General features: G+C 39.4%; 1 protein-coding gene across 1 annotated transcript; it reads right to left on the minus strand.

The window, feature by feature from the left end:
- Nucleotides 1–15,474: 15,474 nt before the first annotated feature.
- Nucleotides 15,475–21,104, minus strand: DMRTA1 (DMRT like family A1). The gene is made up of 2 exons (XM_025360315.1): nt 20,193–21,104; nt 15,475–16,862 (listed from the first exon to the last, which is right to left on the minus strand). Exons 1-2 carry the CDS (start codon nt 20,863–20,865, stop codon nt 16,015–16,017), a joined length of 1,521 nt encoding a protein of 506 aa, XP_025216100.1. The 5' UTR covers nt 20,866–21,104; the 3' UTR covers nt 15,475–16,014.
- Nucleotides 21,105–21,346: the final 242 nt, after the last annotated feature.

Raw genomic sequence — 21,346 nt, forward strand, 5'->3', positions numbered from 1 at the left:
TGCCCAGCTAAATTTTGTATTTTCAGTAGAGACGGAGTCTCACCTTGTTGCCCAGGCTAGACTCAAACTCCTGGGCTCAAGTGATCTGCCGACCTCAGTCTCCCAAACTCCTTGGATTACAGGCGCACACAATTGTTTAGGAGAAACAAATGCAAGCATCACTCTGGGCAATTCTATTTCCATCATACCCCATATACAGTTCATCAATAATTAAAGCATTAATCCAACCACTTTTTATCACCTCCACAGCTCCAGTCCTGGTCAAAGCCACCATCAGTCCTCAGCTAGACTACTGAATAGCATAACTGTTCTCCCTGCTTCCTCTCTTGCACTACAGAGCAGTTATTTCCTACAAAGTAAGCAGACAAATCTCTGTAAAATGTAAACCCCGTCCTCAGTTCTCTGCTCAGACTGTCCAGTGGCTTCTGAGACATCACACTAAATATTTCAGTTTATCGCTGTTGCCACCAGCACCACACTGGTCTTTCTCCAACCTCTTTTATTACATTGTGTTTTAACCACACTGTTAATTCATACTGCAAGTAAAATTAGGCTTGTTTCTGTTTCCATCCTATGTGCTTGTGGTTCTCCTTAGCCCCATACCTCTACATACCTGCCTTGCCATTTACTCTGTTGTAGTCAAATGCCATTGTATTAGTCTGTTCTCACACTGCTATAAAGACACTACCTGAGACTGGATAATTTAAAAACAAAAGAGGTTTAATTAACTCACAGTTCTGCATGGCTGGGAGGCCTCAGGAAACTTACAATCATGGCAGAAGGTGAAGTGGAAGCAAGGCACTTCTTACACAGCAGCAGGAGAGAGGGAAGGAAAATTGCCACTTTTGAAACCATGAGATCTGGTGAGAACTCCCTCACTGTCATGAGGATAGCATGGGGGAAACAGTCCCCATGATCCAATCACCCGCCACCTGTTCCCTCCCCTGACATGTGGGAATTACAATTCAAGATGAGATTTGGGTGGGGACACAAAACCAAACCATATGAACCATCTTCTCTGAAAAGGCTTTTTCTGACCACCCAAACTGAAATAGTCATTGCTCTCACTCTCCCACCCACCAGCATTCTCTATTCTTTTATCTTGCTTTATTTTTCTTCATAACACTTAACACTACCTGATATAGTTTATATTTACTTGTCTGTTTATTATTTGTTCACACTAACTAGAATGTCAATTTCACAAGGACATGGATCCTGACAGTCTTCTCACTGTGCACTCCCCAGTGCACAGAAGAATGCCTGGAATATAGAAGGTGTCAATAAATTCATCACTGTATAAATGAATGAATCTTATCCCATAGTTCCATATATACTTGAGTAGGTTTCTATGACATTCCACTAACTTGATTATCTATACTTGATTGTCTATTACCACACTGTTAGTATAACTTTATAATTAGTCTAAACTATGACTACAGTTACTGAATACTTACCATGTGCCATCTGATTTAAAAAAATCTAATTGGATATCTAACAGGGAAATCTGATCTGATGTCTGATAGTAAATTTTTTTCTTTTCTTTTCCAGAACTGTTTTGTATCTGGTTTTTTTTTGTTTGTTTGGTTTTTTTTTTGCTTTTTATTTTTTATTTTATTTTCATTTTGAAGTGTCATTCTTAACATAAGTTCCTTAAATTTTTATTGGAATTGCATTGGATTTATAGATTAGTAATACATGTATACATAAATGGGCCAGGTACTACTCTAAATATCTTACATGCATTAATTCTTTTAGTCACCTGAGTGATCAAATGAAGTAAGTATAAAATTGTTAGCATTATACCCATTTAACTGATTTAAAAGATGAAAGCCCAGAGAAGTTAAACAACTTACCTAAGGTTATTTAGCAAGTAAGTGGTGGAGTTGGAATCTGAACTCAAGTATTCTGGCTCTTAAGCTTTTATATCTAACAAAATGTCTCCCAAATTATTTTAGGAAGAATAGACAACTTTACTAATTGAGCACTGTACTTCTATTGAGTATTCTCCATAAGTATTTATTGAAGTTTTATGTTCTCTAGAAACATTTCATAATTTTTTTCAACTTTTCGTACATACTTCGTTAACTTTGATCCTAGGCATTTTATAGTTTTTGTTGCTGTTATGAATGTTAATTTTTTTATTCTATTATATTTTTCTAACTATTGTTTATATATATATAGAAAAGCTATTGATTTTGTTTATGTGTTGGGTTTATAATCAGTCATCTTGTTGAATTCTTTTGTTAGTTATAATTCTAGTTTCTCTTTGATTTTTTATCATAGCAATTGAAAATAGTGAGTTATCTTTCAACAATTATTCATTTTTTTGTATTATACTGCATTGGCTAACACTTCTGGTACAATGCTCAATAGAAGCAGTAAGAGTCACTCTTGTCACATTACTGACTTTAAGATCTCTCTAAACAGTTGCCATTAAGTATGATGTTTGCTGCATTAAATTAAGGAAGTTCCCTTTAAAGGCAGAAGCTGTTGGTTCTTTAATGAATAGGCATTTCCTTACAATTTTATTTGAGGTGGCAATGTGCTCAAATAAAACATATAATTTCTAGAGCTACAGTAGGTGATGTGACACTACTCTTGTCATTGAGACATGAGCAAAGTTCTGCTGGGGATTTCTGGGATAGTTTTTCTTTCTTGAGTGAGGTAGGCACCACCAAGCCATGCTCTAGAGTCCACCCATGCTTGCCAAGATAACCTATGGTGTGCATTTCTTCCCAAATCCCATTCAGTGACATCAGTTTGATAGCTTAAAATTAGTCATGGTTCAAGTATTTATATCATGGGATTAGGCAACTGCTACAATCAGAGATGTTCACCCCCACCTGGTAGCCTGAGAATATTCTTAAATATTTATCAGTAGATGACTGGTGCCACACTTTTCTCCTTCCTGAGTCTTTCTTCTTGTTACCAAGAACACAAATGTGATGGCTGAAACTATGACAGACATATTGTGAGCAAGAGAGAACAACAGAATCACTACATGCTAACTTCTGATATCCTTGAACCACTGATTAAATGTCTCCTGAGTGATGAAATGATATAAGTATAAAATTTACCAGCTTTACCTACTTTAGTGTGAGACAGGTCACACAGGGCATAAATTTGAGATAGAGGCTGTCCAAGTGTGAAGTTCAACTGCCAGCTCCTCTACTTTACTTGCAACATGAACTTAGATTCTTTGACCCTCTGTTCCTCAGTCTGTCCTCTGTAACATGAGGGAGACCATACGCACGCATGCACGTACACACACACACATACACACAAAAAGGCATATGGCAACCATTCAACAACTTAAAAGTCATAGTTTAGTAATAATTAGTTAAAATTTCTCTTTCTTATAGCTGAAACTATTCAGTTTTCATCCCTAGTTATCTAAAAGGTTTCTTATAAATCAGCATTGAAATTTATTAAATATTTTCTTTAGCTACAAAATTTTTCTTAATTTGTTAATGTAAAAAATTACACCAATAAGATATCTGTATATGAGGAATATATGATTAACGTAAATTATTTTTAGATACACAAGTGACTTTGATTTCCTAATTTCCTTCATTTAAGATTTCTGCATAAATTTTCCTTTTCAGCACTTGTCATGTTTTGGAATCAACATATACCTCTAATGTGAAGTTTAATAAGCATTCTCTCTTGTTTTATATTCTAAAATATTTTTCATAAGATAGAGATTAGCTGTTCCTTGCATGTTTGGTAAACCTTGCCAGAAACACTGTGGACCTGATAGTCCCATGGAAGTATAGGCCTGCATTTTTCAAACTACATATTCCACTTATTTAATGGTGGCTTCTCAACTTTGCTAATTTTTAAATAATTCCTAAAAATGTTTATAATTGACATAAGTTTTCAAAAAATTTAGTATTCATAGTATGGTTATGATTTATTTCATCTCTATTTAATCTGTTGTTCTACCTCCTATATCACTTATAATATGTATTTATGTCTTCTTTCTTGGTGAGTCTCTCTACAGACATTTTTCTATTTATTAATCTCATAGAACAAGTTTTTGCTTTTTTTGGCCTGCACCTTTGTAATTTAATTTCTACTTTACTAATTTCTACTTCCTATATAATTCCCTTCTCCTTTCTCAGATTCATTACCTACTCTTACCTAGCTTCTTCAGTTAAATTATTTGATTTCTTAAACTTTTGAAAAGCAATATATTTAAAGCTAAACATTTTCTTTTCTCAGTCTCTTAAGCTGCATCACACTGTGTAGTAGTTAATTTGTAATTATCACTCACCTCTAAGCGAGAGGTGACAACATGCTAGCAGCCCTCGTTCTCGGCGCCTCCTCGGCCTCGGTGTCCACTCTGCGGCGCTTGAGGAGCCCTTCAGCCCACCACCGCACTGTGGGAGCCCCTCTCTGGGCTGACCCAGGCCGCTGGAGCCGGCTCCCTCTGCTTGCAGTGAGGTGTGGAGCGAGAGGCGCAGGCGGGAATCCGCGCTGCGCGCGGTGTTCGCAGGTCAGCGCGAGTTCCCTAGTTCCGGGTGGGCGTTGGCTGGCGGCCGCCGCCGCCGCCGCCGGCCCGGGTCAGTGAGGTGCTTAGCACCCAGGCCAGCAGCTGCAGAGGGTGCGCTGGGTCCCCCAGCAGTGCCGACCCGCCGGCGCTGCGCTCGAATTCTCTGCGGGCCTCAGCTGCCTCCCCACGAGGCAGGGCACGGGACCTGCAACCCGCCATGCCCGAGCATCCCCGCCCCCGCGGTGGGCTCCTGCGTCGCCCCCTGCGCCGCCGCGCCCGGTCCCGTCGATCGCCCAGTGGCTGAGGAGTGTGGGCGCAGGGCAGGGGACTGACGAGCAGCTCCACCCGCGCAGCCGCGCCTAGTCTCATCGACTGCTCAAGGACTGAGGAGTGTGGGCGCACGACGCGGGACTCACTAGCAGCTCCACCTGCGCCGCCGCGCCGGGTCCCATCAACCGCCCAGGGGCTGAGGAGTGTGGGCGCAGGGCGGGGGACTGACGAGCAGCTCCACCTGCGCAGCCGCGCCCAGTCTCATCGACTGCTCAAGGACTGAGGAGTGTGGGCGCACGACGCGGGACTGACTAGCAGCTCCACCTGCGCCGCCGTGCCGGGTCCCATCAACCGCCCAGGGGCTGAGGAGTGTGGGCGCAGGGCAGGGGACTGATGAGCAGCTCCACCTGCGCCACGGGGTCGGGTCCCATGGACCGCCCAAGGGCTGAGGAGTGTGGGGAGACGGCCCTGAACTGACGAGCAGCTCCACCTGCAGCCCTGCTGCGGGATCCACTAAGTGAAACCAGCAGGGCTCCTGGGTCTAGTGGGGACTTGGAGAACCTTTATGTCTAGCTAAGGGATTGTAAATACACACAATACACCAATCTGCACCCTGTGTCTAGCTCAAGGTTTGTAAATGCACCAATCAGTACTCTGTATCTAGCTAACCTAGTGGGGACTTGGAGAACTTTTCTGTCTAGCCCTCTGTGTCTAGCTGAAGGATTGTAAACACACCAATCAGCACTCTGTGTCTAGCTCAGGGATTGTAAATACACCAGTCAGCACTCTGTCAAAATGGACCAATCAGCTCTCTGTAAAGTGGACCAAGCTGCAGGATGTGTGTGGTGTCAGATAAGGGAATAAAAGCAGGCTCCTGGAGCCAACAGTGGCACTCTTGGGTACCTTTCCACAGTGTGGAAGCTTTGTTCTTTTGCGCTTCACGATGAATCTTGATGCTGCCTACTCTTTGGATCCAAGCCACCTTTATGAGCTGTAACACACACCCTGAAGGTGTGCAGCTTCACTCCTGAAGCCAGCGAGACCCTGAACCCACTGGGGAGAAGGAACAACTCCAAACGCCCCGCCTTCAAGAGCTGTAACACTCACTGAGAAGGTCTGCAGCTTCACTCCTGAAGTCAGCAAGACTAGGAACCCATCAGAAGGAAGAAACTGTGGACACATCTGAAGGAACAAACTCCGGACACACCATCTTTAAGAACTATAACACTCACCGAGAGCATCCGCAGCTTCATTCTTGAAGTCAGCGAGACCAAGAACCCACCAATTCTGGACACATAAGTATTTTTCACAATTCTGCATTGAAATTTTACTTTTACTCGTAAGTTACTAAGAGTACTTTCGTTTTACTTTCTTAGCATGTAAAAGGAGGAGGTTAAAGGAAAAAATGTTACGGTTTTTCTTCAATTTTATATCAACTTCTTAATATAATCCTGTTGTGACCAGAAAGATGGCTGGCCTGTATAATAATTGTTCTTTCAAAATTATCAGACTGCCTGAATGGCATAAAAATGAACAAATTTACAGTCTTTCTCATCTCAGTAAATAAGAATACCATTCAGTCCAGCTGTTCAGAGCAAAACTGTAGAAGTATCTTTGGTATCTTTCTTTCTTTTACACCCGAATCCCTAAGCAAATCTTATGATTTCTACATTCAAAATGTATCTGTCATCTTATTACTACCTACCACACCTCTACCTCTTTTTTTTTTTTAAACAATCATCTTCTAAGGCACTGTCGTCTCTTATCTGGTTTGTACAACAACCTCCAAATATACTTTTTTGCTCCCTTCTTTGCCCCTTTGTTCTCCATAAAGCGGCTAGAATGATCTTTTAAAATGACGTTTTCCTATGCCAAAAATCTCCTCGACTTTATATGTTGTCTTGAATGAAATTAATGCATAGTCTGTGGGTTATGTCAATTTCCTAGTTGTGACATTGCACTAAAATTATGCAAGATGTTACTCTTGGAGAAAAATGGGTAAAAGATACATGGAATGTTTCTGTACTGTTTCTTACAATGACAATTAATTTTAAAATTATCCTAAAGTAATTTTTTTAAAGCTAGTGAAACCAACAGTAGATCAGCCTAAAGACATTAGGCATTTACTATTATTGATTCCCTATATTTAATATGTGCCCATGCTTTGATTCAGACTAAGAAAAAATACTGCTTCATAAAGCTGTACAATTGAAAAACTATGAAATTTATAACATTTTATATGCTTGATTTTGTTCTGTCAACTTGGCTAAGACTGGAAACTAAATTTCCCAGAATTTTCTTCCCTATATGTTTCAGTTTGAGTTGGCCCAAAGAGGAACTCTGTAAGATTTACAAAACAGAAAGGAAACAGAAGTCATTACAGTGAGAAAGTCTTACAATAAAACAAAATGACAGACTCAGAGGTACCCAGCAGGTCTTAACTTGTCCTTTCTGTCTTCCACTAGAAAATTAGCTTATATTTCTAATTGCTGATCTTGCCGACCAAGAGCAGCCCAACTCCCACCAGCAGGTGCTTGGTTGGGGACTCACAGAAGTAGTAGCTACACAGAGAAAACTGCTCTCTATAGACACCTCCAAGGTGCCCTTTCTATTATGCCACTCTGGCAAGATCATGTGCACTGGGTTTTGGAGATTAAAAGTTGGAGTGGATTTATTACATGTTAATTGCTTATTCACTGCTAAATTATATTCCCCAGGAGACCCTCAAAGATGGTACCCTCGTGGTAAGGAAAGCACCATCATCATCAAGGTCCTCTGTTGTGGCTTTTCCCTGTATGCCAGGGATAACTGTGAGACTTGCGGCCAGCAAAATACTGTCCCTGAATTCACAAGGGATGATGTGATCCAGGAGTTGTGAAATCCAAGAGATGGCACTTATATTACAGGTACAAGATGGATATGAATCCTATTTCAAAAAAAATTGTGCTGAAGCAATTACCAGAATTATGTGACCTGCAGAGATGTTTTGCATTGACTAATCAATAATTGTCTTTCTACAAATGAAAGAGGTGGGCAGGTTAATAAAGTCATACTTGGTTTGTGTAGGTGGAAGAGCTATAGATCTGATAAAGCTAAGTCTGTATCAAATTATCATAATGGAAGCAATGACCCCTCAACATACTTCTAGAGTTGAACCTGTTTATGGACCCAGAGCCTCTTTCAGAAAGTGAAGATGGGTACTCTTAAGTAGAGACTCTGCTACATTTTCAGTAATTTACATGGTAAATATTTCTCCTAGCTTTCTCCAAAAGAACCTAAACCAATTTACCAAGAGACTATACATTAAGAAAATAAAAATAACCCTACTTTTTAGAATTTACTGAACAATAACTATTCTCTAGAAACCTAAACTGCCACTGTGGTCCACCAGGCTGGATAGGTCTAAAAGAGGAGGGTAAGGTCTAATCATCAATGACATTTTGGTTCAAGTCCATCTCACAGTGAGTCTAATGGGTTCCCAAATCTATCCTACATTTATTTCCTCATTTCTGGAAAGCATCTGTGGAAGATACATATTCAAAAACTGGCAGAATTTCCACATTGGATCTCTGACCTATGGATTGAGGACTATTACAATTGGAAATGTCAAACAGAGTCTTGAGAACTTCTTTCCCTCCCAAAGCAGTGAAACAAAAGCAATAACACTTTCCTAGAGGGACTACCAAAGTTTGTGCCACAGTCAAGGGTGGAAGGGGTCCTAATACATTCCCATTCAAATCATCTGTTTGGCCTGTGGAGAAGGCAGATGGATCTTGTAGAATGACATAAACTTAATTAGGTAATAATTATAACTGCAGCTCTATTTCCAGATGTAGTTGCTTTATTGGAACAAATCAACACAGCCTCTCTTTTTTTGTAGTTTTAGGCTGCTGATGTCATAAATACTTTTTCTCTATACTTGTTAGTAAGAACCACCAGAAGCAGCAATACACGTAGCATTCCTTAAGACTATATCAGCTATGCAGCCCTCTGCTACAATGTAGTCCATCAGGAACTTGTTTGCTTCTCCACTCTATGGGACATCAAGCAAGCCTACTACATAGATATCATTCTGATTGAACCCAATAAGCAGAAAGTAGAAAATACTTTAGATATCTTGTCCAGACATATGCATGCAAGAGGCTGGAAGAATAAACCCTATAAACATTCACAAGCATGTAATATCTGTGAAATTTGTAGGAATTAGGGCCTGGTGCATATTGAAACATATCAGATGGAAAACATGTTTCTGTATCTGACACCTGCTACCTCTAAGAGGTGGAGCTCTGTATTTTGGTTGAAATAGATACCTGGTTTGGGCATCTTACTTCAAGCCATTTACCAAATAATCCATAAGCTCTCAGTTTTGAGTCAGGCCCAGATTACAAGGTGGTTCTGCAACAGGGCTAGACTGCCATTCAACCTCTCCTGCCACATGGGCCATATAACCCAGCAAATCCAACAGGGCTTGAGGTGTCTATGGCAGTTAGAGATCCTAAGGGAAACCTTTGACAGATCCTTATAGGTAATTCACACTATACCCCTCTCGGACTTTGGAGAAGAGTTTTGTTTTCTCGCAGGAAATGATTCTCCTTTTGAGAAACAGCTTCCTCCTTTTTATAGGTTCCCACCAGAGTCCTGACAGTTAGTATTGGCCATCAAATAATCACGTGACCATAGTATTCATATTAACAAAGTGTTGTCTGACTCACCAAGTGTTACGTAGCAGTACTTCAAGTGGAAACAATAGATAAATTTTCCTCCAAAGGTTTTGAAGTCACAAGTAAGTTGCATGGAAAGTGGCTTAGATTCCCATGGCTTCTATTCCTGCCACACTGCCTCCTCTCTCTTATGTGGAATTGTCTCTTACAGCAGAATGAGGAAGAACAATTTTATCCTTGTTCACAGATGGTTCTGCACTATTCTGGCACTATCTAAATTGGACAGCTGAGGCATTACAGGTGTGGCCTTGAAGTATAGTGGTGAAGAAAATTTTTCCAATGGGAAGAACTTCAAGCTATAACCCTGATTGTTCATATTGCCTGGCAGGAGATATGGATAGAGGTACATATCTGGAATGAGTCATGAGCAGTGACTAACATTTTGGCTGCATGGTAAGCAAGTTAGAAGAAACAAGATTGGAAAATCAGTAACAAGGTCTAGAGAAGAAGTATACAGAAAGACTTCTTTAAATGGGCACAAAATATGAAGATATTTTTGTCGTACATAAATGCTCACCAAAGAGCAACTTCCCAAGAGGAAGATCTTAAAAATCTTATGCACAAGATTACCCATTGTTTTATTCCCATAATTGCCCAGTTGGCTCATGAAGAGAATGATCATGGAAGCAGAGATGGAGCCTATGCGTGGGCTCAGCAACATGGACTTCCATTCATTAAGGCCAATTTGGATAGAGCCACTGCTGACTACCCAAACTGCCAAGAGCAAATATCTACACTGAGTCCCTGAAATGGCACCATTCCCTGGAGGAACCAGCTGGCCACCTGGTGGCAGGTTGATTACATTGGATCACTTCCATCATTGAAGGAGTACCTCTTTGTTCTCACAGAGGGGGAAAAAAAAACACTTATGCCAGATATGGTTTTGCCTTTCCCACCCCTAATGTTTCTACTAAAACCACCAGCTGTGGGTTTACACAATGCCTTATTCACCTTTATAGTATTCCATATGACGTTACTTCTGACAAAGAAACTCATTTTATAGCAAATGAAGTGCAATGTTGGGCTCATGCTCATGCAATTTACTGGTATCCTCATGTTCCCTTCATCCTGAAACAGCTGGTCTAATAAAATTATGGAATGGTCTTTGGAAGACTCAGTTATGGCACCAGCTGGTGAAAGCACTTTATGGGGCTGCAATAATGTCTTTCTGGATGTAAGATATTCTTTGAATCAGCTATAAATATGTAGCAATGTTTCTCCTATACCCAGGATTCATGAGTCTGGGAATCACAGGGTAGATATGAGAATGACTCCTTTCACATGAATCCTAATGATCCACTGGTAATATTTTTGTTCCCATTCTCTACAAATTTTGACCTTTCACGTTCAAAGATCTTACTTCCCAAAGAAGAAATTCATGACAGAATACAACATTGTACTGGAATTCACAACTACCATTGGCTATTTGGGGCACCTCAGACATTGAAACAACAGGAAAGAGGCAGAGGTAGAATTCCCAGTATTCAGAAGATCCTCTAGAGCATCCCTTAGACTTTCAACATTTTGTGGTAAAAGTTCATGAAAAGCTACAACAACCTAATAGAGGCAGGGCTATAATGGTACAGATGCTTCACGAACTAGGATTTGGGTCACTCTATCAAGTAAGGAACCACAATTAACTGAGACACTTTCAGGAAGCAGATAAAATATGAATTGTGTAGTGGAAGAAAGAAGTTATAAATACTATCTGTGATCTTATGACCAGTTATGATCCCATGGCTGATCATGAGGGCTCTAGTAGATAAAAATATGTATTCATGTATTTATTGCTTCAAAGTGTATTTGTATGTGTGTGAGTTTCCCCTTTCCCCAATTCCCTAGTCTAACAAAAGATTTATTAATAGTGGTTACCTATATCTCAGGATTAAAGCTATAGGATATTCAAAGGAGCATTTGACTGAGTAAAACAGAAATGAGCATAACCCACAGATAGGTAAGTCACTTTGTGTGTTCCCTTTTGGGGAGTGGGCTAGTGTGTTTTTGTTGTACGAAAGATAGTTGTATCAACTTCAGGTAAAAGAATGATTTTGTTTTTGCTCTTATTTGGAAGTAAATATGGTTACCATATGAGACTATGAAAGCCGTGTTGACAAGGAGTACATTGTACTAGACTACACTGTCAGTTTGGTTGACATTTCTCAGAATTCCCTTTCCTGTATTGTTCAAAGTGAGACTGGTCCCCAAAAAAAGGAATTATGGTGAGATTTTTAAGGCAGAAGTGAAACACAAGTCATTACGTTTAGATAACCAGTGATTTCCAGGCTGTCTTCACTTTTCCTTACTCCACATCCAGCTTGTCTTCCTGCCTGCTGACCTCACTGACCCACGGTGGCACAGGTTCACCACCAGGTGTTTTCTCACGGACCAACAGAGCTAGAGCCTACACAGAGGCATTGGTTTCCCATAGCGTCCCTTCAGAACCCCTGGCTGGGAACCATTTGAGTGATTGGACGTGCTGAACTTCACAGAGCTTCAGTTCCCACTTGTCAGCCCACACAGTGCTTCAAGCCGATGAGTGAATCTTTCTCTTATCTGCCAATTTCCCTCTTCCAGACATTCATTTTCAGGCTCCTCCTTTGTTTATGGTAGTTTAAATTTCTATAACTTCCTTATTTCCACATATTACATGGACTTGTTTTCCTGACAACCCTAATAAATGTAGCATAAACACAAACTATGGTTTTGCTGTTTATTTTCTTCAGATAGCCCTGAAAATAATCCAAATAACATATACAATAATATGTTACAAAAGTATGGCTCTTCTATGAAATGAACAACCAAACAGGAAGTCTGGAACTAAGCCTGTACACTGCTTTGATGATGGCTGCCCTTTGGGCTCCACATCCACTAAGTGGATTAAATGCAATTACAGTACTCTCTGTTGACAGACTGCCACCAGGGGGCAAAGATAATATCTTAATACAAAGTGATGACAGTGAGGCTTATTTATTTAGCATCCAGTATATAAGCATTACTGTACTCTGCCATTTATTTAAGCTTTTATCTCCATGAATCTTGCAAGTTAAATAATATCATCGTTGTTTTGCTGAGAAAAAATAAATGTCCAAAGAGTATAAGTAACCTGTCCAAGTCACATAGATAAATCCATTCTAGGTTTCCTCAATTCCAAAACAAATGCTTCTTCTAGAAAGACATATTGGTATTTACCTTACAGGAAATGTACTAATGTTTGTCTTCAGTGCTCTTCCATATCCTTTTTAAACCCCACTCATGCCTATATACCTTATACTAACCTCTAACCGTTTTATTCCCTTGTAAGTCATGCACTGTGTTCTATGTCTTTCTTTTCTGCCTACTTTCAGGAGGCTATCACATAGGCAAAATTCTGATGAGCAAAACTGCCCTGTGTTTTATTGACAAATAATCGTAGAGTGTTTTCATTTTCATGGTCTTAGAATAGAAATTCCATTACTTATTTATTTAACAAATACTTTCCATGTTTCTGATGAGCTAGAAAATGGTTCAGTCCCAATATTAAAGCAGTAATGAAAAATCCCATCAATCAGGTCTCTGATTGGTATTTTCTACGTGCATTTTTCAATGAGTACAAGATGCTTTATCATACAAGGCAGCCATTGCACTCTTGAACAGCTGTTAAAGTGAAACACTCATTCCTTATGTTCTTCTGAATACTCTATGAAATGTTTACCTCTTAGGCCCTCTATATGATACAGAATAAAGTCAATTCATTTTTGTCATATGCTAGCTCTTAAAGCATTTATCCCCTCTTTCTTCCCACCACTAATTAGTGGCTTAGGAGTTCAGGCTTCAAGCGGCATCCATGGATATGAATATCAAGATTACAAAGAACTCATTGATATACCAACATTGTCAAATAATACCAACACTGGTTGATTGGTTGTTTTTGTACACACGACAATATAGACTGTGAGCAACTTGAGGCAAAGTCTTGTATCTTAATCACTTCTTTATCTCTTGTGTCTAACACAGTACATGTCACAAATAGGTTATTATTAGAAATTATTAAATAGGTGTTGAATGAATACATTATTAAGCTAATACTTGCTATCTTTTATTTATTTCAGTCAGTGGAAACCTAGCATTTGAGAACCTATGATATATCAGCCACTGTTCAAGGCCGTGAATGAATAAAACAGACATGAATCCTTCCTCAGACCTTGGAGTCTGAAATTGCTGAAGTGAGTACAGTAATTCCACTCCAGGTGACTCATACTAATAACCTTAGGGAGAAAAAAACGCTACTGCTGAGCCTCAATTTCCTCATATACTATTGAGTTGTTAGACAAATGACCAATTTGATAAGATTAAGTCCTTAAATCATTATAAAGGGCATGAAATGTTTAAGGCATTATATAAATTAAGTTTTATGATTATAAAACTATTTTATAAATTTGAATACTACCCAGAATTGATGTTCTTCCAAGGTCAAAAGCAATTCAGTTTCTCAGATACAAGCACATCATTATAAAACCACATACATCATGCAGTAACTCTAGGATTATTATTTAAAACCATATCTCTATTATATAATGTAACTTCCTTTAGAGCACAATATTTTACATTCAGTATCCTCTATAGGATCTAGCACTTTTCAGAAAAATAGCATTCAATAAGTGGATTGATGCAATAGAAACAACTGAAGAATCACCAAGGAATCTAACCTGAATACCATTTAGGAGATTCAAGAACCCAGTAAAATTGTATGCAAAACTGTGTGTCTGTAGGCCATTTTGTAGAGTTCTTCAGTTTTATCAGAGTCTCAAAGAGATCTCTTATATATAAGAGTTTCTTACTCAGTATATATTAATTGAATTTCAACTACTTGCTAGACATTGTACTATGGTTTAGGCTTAGAATATAAAACTTTTTTATAATAAATGAATATTGAGTACATCAAAATTTTTCAAGATCTGCTTTCTTAAATTCACACCATTAAAATTAATGCATAACCTATTAAACACATTTACATCCTAAATCATCATCAGATACTCTAAAGTAACTTAATATCACATTTGCTGGCAAAATATTCCTTGGAAATACATTCTTATTGGCTTCATGAAAAAAGCCTCCATGATAATATAACCTGTGGGGGTTTAATGTATGTCTACATAGACTTACATATCTGCATATAGATACATACACACATACGTATATACGTATAATTTTAAAAATCCTTAATGAGTCATGCTGCTCAAATAGTTTAAACAATCTCTAATTCATTAACTATCTTTTAGCGCTGCTGGGTCTCCATTTATTCCTAACAATAACAATGAAGCTACTGTCCTTCAAACAAAATGATGACATATAAAGAAAATGTCCTAGAAATTGTTTTCTAAGCAGTTTCCTCAGGGACTTTCCACTGACTGAAATAAATAGTTTTCAAATGCGCCAGACGGAGGACAAAAATTATTTTTAAAATTGCAAGAATACCTCTGAAACTTCATGGCAGTTTTTCCCCTATGGAAACCTTGTATCTCTTCTCAGTGATTAAGAATCAACTATCTCCAGTCAATAAATATTTATTTGAGCAGCTATTTTAGTTTGCTGAATAAAATTATTCTTTCTTTTGAGAATGGTTGCCATATATTCTTGTCCCAAACTTATAAGAAAAGGATATTTCCCCAGATACAGACATAAGCACACTTAAAGACTGAAACTTTCATCCACAGTAGATGTGCACTTTACAGTATGAAAATTTTAATGTAGCATAATCCAAAATGACTATTTGAAAAAAAAAAAAATTGTTAGTTTATTCTCTGGAAACAATGTTTCTAATTCATATATTCTACAGAGCTCAGTTGCAATTGGCGATAGTGGCCAGGAGATGGCGCAGTCTCATTTCCTAAGATTTACTTCATAGACTAATCCACAGCGTTAACTTAAAAAAGAAACGTTTTTTAATGGCACTTGTTTTCACTAATAGAAGCTAAGATTGAAAAATAAAACACTCAGAAACTATAAATTCAAATTGCTCAAATGTTTTATTTATTACGAATCACCTATCTGCAAATAAAATACTTTAAAAATACTTTGAAAAACTTTTTTCTTTCCTGTGAACAAGGAACAGAAGAAACAGTTTTGAAGTAGTAATTATTTAAAATTGCCTTAATTGTTCAATTCTTCCTTTTGTTTTATATTATGCTGGATTGCTTTACACTTACAAATGTATTTTATCACTAAAAATGCCACTTTTCAATAAAATAAAAAGGATAGTTTTAATAAAAAATTTTACAAATGATAATTTAGGGAGAAAATTCATTAAAGTAAATATTTCCTTATATAATGTTCAAATTTACTTCTTTCACTTGATAAATGCTAATGAAGAGTTTTCAGATCTAAGACCTATTATATTGCTTGAGAAAAAAATAAAACTAGCATTTTAAGACCTCATAATCCACTCACATACTTATTGAAGTATATTAATGGATGTGTGTGTATGTGTGTGCACATGCATGTACTACACGCTTCTGGAAAAACTCCAGAAAGGGAGAATGGGCATATACATTACAGATTGTCCTGATTTGGTCTGAAGTACAGTCTGCCACAAGTTATTGAGTCTTTACTGGAAAGGTAGGAAGAATCTCTAATCATCCCTGAAAAGGCATAATCCAAAGCTGGCCGAAAAGGCAAGGTGGGTACCAACCCAGGTGTTAGGTAGGGTGACATAAAACCAGATAACCCTCTTCCTGCAGAAGAATATGCCACCCTTAATGGACTGATACCTACTCTAGGATTTAAGCTGTAGAGATTTGAATCACCTCCATAAGAAGCAGAAGTAGTTTGAAGAGGAGAGAAAGCTGATTTATTACCTAGAGTTCCAAAACCAATTCCAGCAAGACTAAAACTTGAAGCTCTCTGAAAGGCTGTGTTTTCCAGTTCTTCTGAGTTTGCTAGGTTCCTGTTGTCCGGCTTGTGTTCTCTGCCATTTAAAACCTGTTCAATAGCTTGGACCACATCCCCTTTGCAGAACTGTAGAATGCCTTCTAGCCGGCTGCGCCTGTAATTTGGGAAAATCTTAGTAAGGATATCAAGAGGATCTCTTGGTCTTGAGGACACTGTAGGAAGGCTTGCCTTGGTCGCAGTCAAGTCTTTGACCCATTCACTTTCATTTCCTGATTCCAGATCAGAGGACGATAAGGACCTGGGACTTTCTTCACCTCCTGATTGCTCTCCAGGATGAGGAGAGAGGACACTATCATGCTTGTTGGAATATTCTAAAATAGATGACCCGATACTTTGTTTCCCAACGACACCATTAGACCTAGGAGATGATCCCAGGTAAAGCTGATGGGATTTGGAGATCGGTTCTTCTTGTCCATTCTGGCATGACTCACATTTACTCTCTTTTTGTTCTGGAGAAGAGGGGGGAAAAAACAATCAAATATAGGGAAGACTTCCCAGAACATAGTACTGCTCACTTAAAAATAATGCCGGATAATATAATTCATTCACTCCTAATAATTAGTAATATTTATATACTCAAAGACATTTTAATGAATAAATCAAATTTAAAAGATTATTCAGAAATGCAGGTGCTGGAATAGTCAAAAAGATACTATTATATCATTTCAGAATCACAAAGATATGCAATATTAAAATGCAGTTATATTTAGGAATCAGAAGATGAGAGTGCATTATTACCCCAAATTGTTTGCATAACACCAATATGGCACGCTGTCTGTTCTATCTTGGTTGTGTGGGATCTTCCTAAATGTCACCTAAGTTTTGTTATTATCTAAGTGATATTTTTTCAAAATGACACTATGGAAAACAAACTAAATAAAATGAACAGGGAATGAAAGGAATAATCTTAGTTTGACAATGAATATTCTATTTAATCACTAATGCTAAATTTTAACAATTGGTTTTTTTATCTCATATTTCAGGTTACAATTAATTTACTTGAATAATGTAAAAAAACGAAATTGTTCATTTCATTTCAAATTTAAACCAATAAGTACTATTGCTATGTCATTCCCAAATCATACTAGAGCTCGCATATTTCATTTTATGAGAAATGATACAGATGGTATTTTTCATAATCCTCTATGAAACATGTACTTTTTTTGAATCCTTAAGAAATATCAATAACAGACTTTAAAAGCAAACTGTTTATAAAAGAAAATTATAAACTGTCCTATTGCAATCTATATGAATCCTCAAATTGTCTTTTAAAATCAACATATTAGGCATTTGCTTTAAATCACAACCCTCCTCCAATGTTACGGGCAATGTTCTAAAAGTACTTTTACACAAAGTTCTGGTTTTTCTATCTCAACATGTTGAGCACATTAATCAAACAAGAATATTTTAACACCCTTTACTAGGTTAACACCAGAAAAATTAAAATAGCCATATTTACTATATAACTTTTACTTTGGTTTACATTTTCTATTATCCTAGAGATATATAGGTAAGAGTAAACTGCTAAGTGGAGTGTGCAGAGTAATTCTGTCCAGCTTTCTTTTTCTACCAAGTTTATGAATGTAACAAAACAAATATTGCCTAAGGCAGTGATTTGTAAATATGATTTGCAATACTTTCATGTTTTCTCCAGTTTTCTTAAGCACTCAGTTCTAAATTCTGAAGAAATAGCTATAGTTTATTTTAAAATTAAAGTGTATACAATTTAGCATTTTGAAGTTCAAAATGCTGTTCCCATAAGCATATGATGAAAAAAAGAATGTCACTACTGCAAAAATTACACTCTATAGTATTTTCAACTTTAAATAACACAGTAATACTTTTCTAATGAAATTGGCCAAGTGGAAATAGATTAGCATTAGTCCTCCATTCCACTTTACTTGTAAATATGAATGAGCATGCCCCTGAACATGTCAATTATCAACATTTCAACTCTATAGCAAGTTATGCATGAAATCATAAAATAATGTCTTGTTATATTTTACTCATCATACAATATATGTAGTGAAACACCAATTTGCATAAGATTATTTAGAAAATATGGTGTCTTTAAAATATAATACCATTTACTTCAGCTCTCCGTCTTCTCAAGTCCTACAGCTTGCTGTACTTCTATTGCATTTATCATTGTATATTAAGCCTTGCATTGTAGTTTTTGGATACATATAGTCTGTCTTCTTTTGAATATAAGGTTCTTTTGTGTAGGAAAAGCTTGTTCACTTCTAAATCACAGTTAGTCTTTGTCTAATGAATGAGTAAATTAAATAGACTATTTTACCACAGTTCATGGCCATTGTGTAAGAGGAGCAGTCAATTTAGAAAGCTATTGAAGTAACCTTTCAACGTTAGCTTGCTTTTTATGGGGGAGGGGGCATCATCTGAGGCAAACAACAAAATAAAATAATTAGCTCTATAAAACAGAACACTTTGGCACCAACTAGAAATCACATAAATCAGTGTCTCACAGGGAGCTGTCAGCCATTTCACTATCGGCGTAGTTTCAGGGATTTTCACTTTTACTTCTCTTTCATAGCACTTTTACTTAATAACTTTGCTCTTTAGCACCCTTGATCTTTCATGAGAATTGTATAAACTCTGTTTTACCTACTCAATTAGAATATGTACAAAAAGTTGACACATGTAAACACAAAATTCACTCTGAATTGAATGCCTCATGTCAATTCACAGACCAGTATTTTTCAAATGTACTATGTGAGTAGAACTTCAGGCAGCCATTGAGCGAAAAATCTGTTGAGATCTGCAGTTTTCACAATTCAAGGAAGGTTTGTAATTAATAGTTTATTGTATAGCTATCATACAATTTCATATAATACAACTTTATAAGTTTTGTACAAGTTTTGGACTTATAAAAAAAAAAAAAGAAAACATCACAGTGATATTTCCACTGCTTAGTAGGCCCTGTGGAGGGCTATGAAGTTCACTAAAATATATCTCCTAACGCAGGAAATGAAGGCAACTGACTTGCAGTCAAAAAATAAGAGAAAAATAATGAAAACTCCTTGGATAAAAAACCTCTAACATTGAACTTTCAAATTCTTACTTATGGTTTTACAAATTACATTTTACAAAAACAATTCAGAGTGAAAGAAGAAAGAAAGAAAGAAAGATGACAGTTTGGTATATTTCAGTCTCTTCCCCACATCAAGCTTGCAACAAATGTTTGCCCCAACATGTAGTAAAGAACGGCATCCCCAACTATCAGAGTTTCCCACGCAAAATCAGCTCTGGTTTTACAGCTGAAAACAGTCCAGATCAGGGAGGATCACCTGGGCCTAGGGAGGTTGAGGCTGCAGTGAGCCATAATGGCGCCACTGCACTCCAGCCTGGGCAACAGCGTGAGACCTTGTCTGGAAAGAGTACAGAGCAGACTCAAACACAGGACCTCTCACTCAGCTTTTTGCTCCATGCCTGCTTGAAGTTCTATCCACACAGTGAAAAGTCAAATCAACTTCTGCATAAATAACCCTACTCCTAGGGTGAATTTGCTCATTTGTTACCACCCATGCTTCACTTTTTCATTATCTTATCACCTGAGGGAACGAACAGTAAACTCCTCCAAAGTTAAGGTGATGTGTCTCTCACACTTATTAATGTCCATATTGCTGAGCAGTTCCCTAGAACTTAAAGTGCTTCTTTTAAACAACTATTCCTGCCCGCCTAAGGACACGGCGGGTTTCAGAGTTTCTTTCCAGAACAACCATTTCCTTGAGCAAAGAGCAAATGAAAGACCAACTCACCTTGTTTTTCCTCAGGATAATCTTGCTGGAAAACCTCGAAAGCGGGGGTCGCGGAACCACTGGCCTGTCTCAAGGCACCCTGTCCCAGCGCAGCCCCCGCTGCAGGGCCGCCCGCAGACTGTGGATTCTCGGCTCTGCCGCTGCCCCCGGATGCCCGACCCCCGGGGGGCCCGGAGAGCCCCGAGCATAGGAACCTCTGTAGCCCCCGGGCTTCGCTCTCCTCCTGCGCCTGCTGCCTGCGCAGCGCCACCTGGGCGGCCATGACGCGCTGGCGCTCCGCGATCAGGGTGCACTTGGCACACGCGCAGTCCCGCCAGCGACAGAAGCGCTTGTGGCCCTTGAGCGCTGACACCACGCCATGGTTGCGACAGCGGGCGCACTTGGGTGTCCGCGGGTAGCCGCAGCCCACCGCGCCCACCCCCCTCTCCAGCCTGGGAGGCGGCGGGCAGCCTCCGCTTCCTGAGGTGGCAGCGGCGGCGGCGGCGGCGGCCGCGGCCGCAGCTCGCAGAAAGAGGCTGGGAGGCCGCAGGAAGGCTGGGGGAACCTGCATCCCCGATGGTACGGGCAACGCCGGGGATGGGGGCGGAGGGGCAGCCGCCACCACCAGCCCAGGGGCCAGGTGGGGTCGGCCGCTACCGCCTCGGTCTCTGCTGCCACAGTGTGACTGCTCCATTCCCGAGAAGTTTCTGGCTGGCAGTCGCAAGTGGAAAGTGCTCTGACCGCAGCTAACCCTGCTGGGAGGCTGGGGAAGCCGGGGCAGGACGCGCCGTGGTACTACTGAGCCCCACCCGCGCACGAACAAAAGTTTTGCACTCTTTCCACTCAGAGGGAGTTGGGACGACCGCGTCCCAGAGCTGGAGAAGCTGAGAGGTGCAGCTGTCCCGTGAGCCTGGCAGAGTCCCGGGGCGCTAAGTTAATGCCCCTGTGCCTCCAGCCAAGAAGGAGAGGTTGGAGAGGCTATCCCGCCCACCCAGGCTCCCAGCCAAGCGCGGAAGCCAGGGGAGGGCCCGGGACAGGGAGTGGGGACCTTCTGGGAGGAGGGCGGCGGGGACTACGTCCGATGGGCTGCAAATGTCTCCTCCCCCCAAAAAAGTCCGTTTCTCCCACTTGCTTCCCCAGGAGTTCTCGACGTCTATTTTTGTAAACTAGCCTTT

The sequence above is a fragment of the Theropithecus gelada genome, chromosome 15, assembly GCF_003255815.1.
Source record: "Theropithecus gelada isolate Dixy chromosome 15, Tgel_1.0, whole genome shotgun sequence".
Taxonomy (NCBI): Eukaryota; Metazoa; Chordata; class Mammalia; order Primates; family Cercopithecidae; genus Theropithecus; species Theropithecus gelada.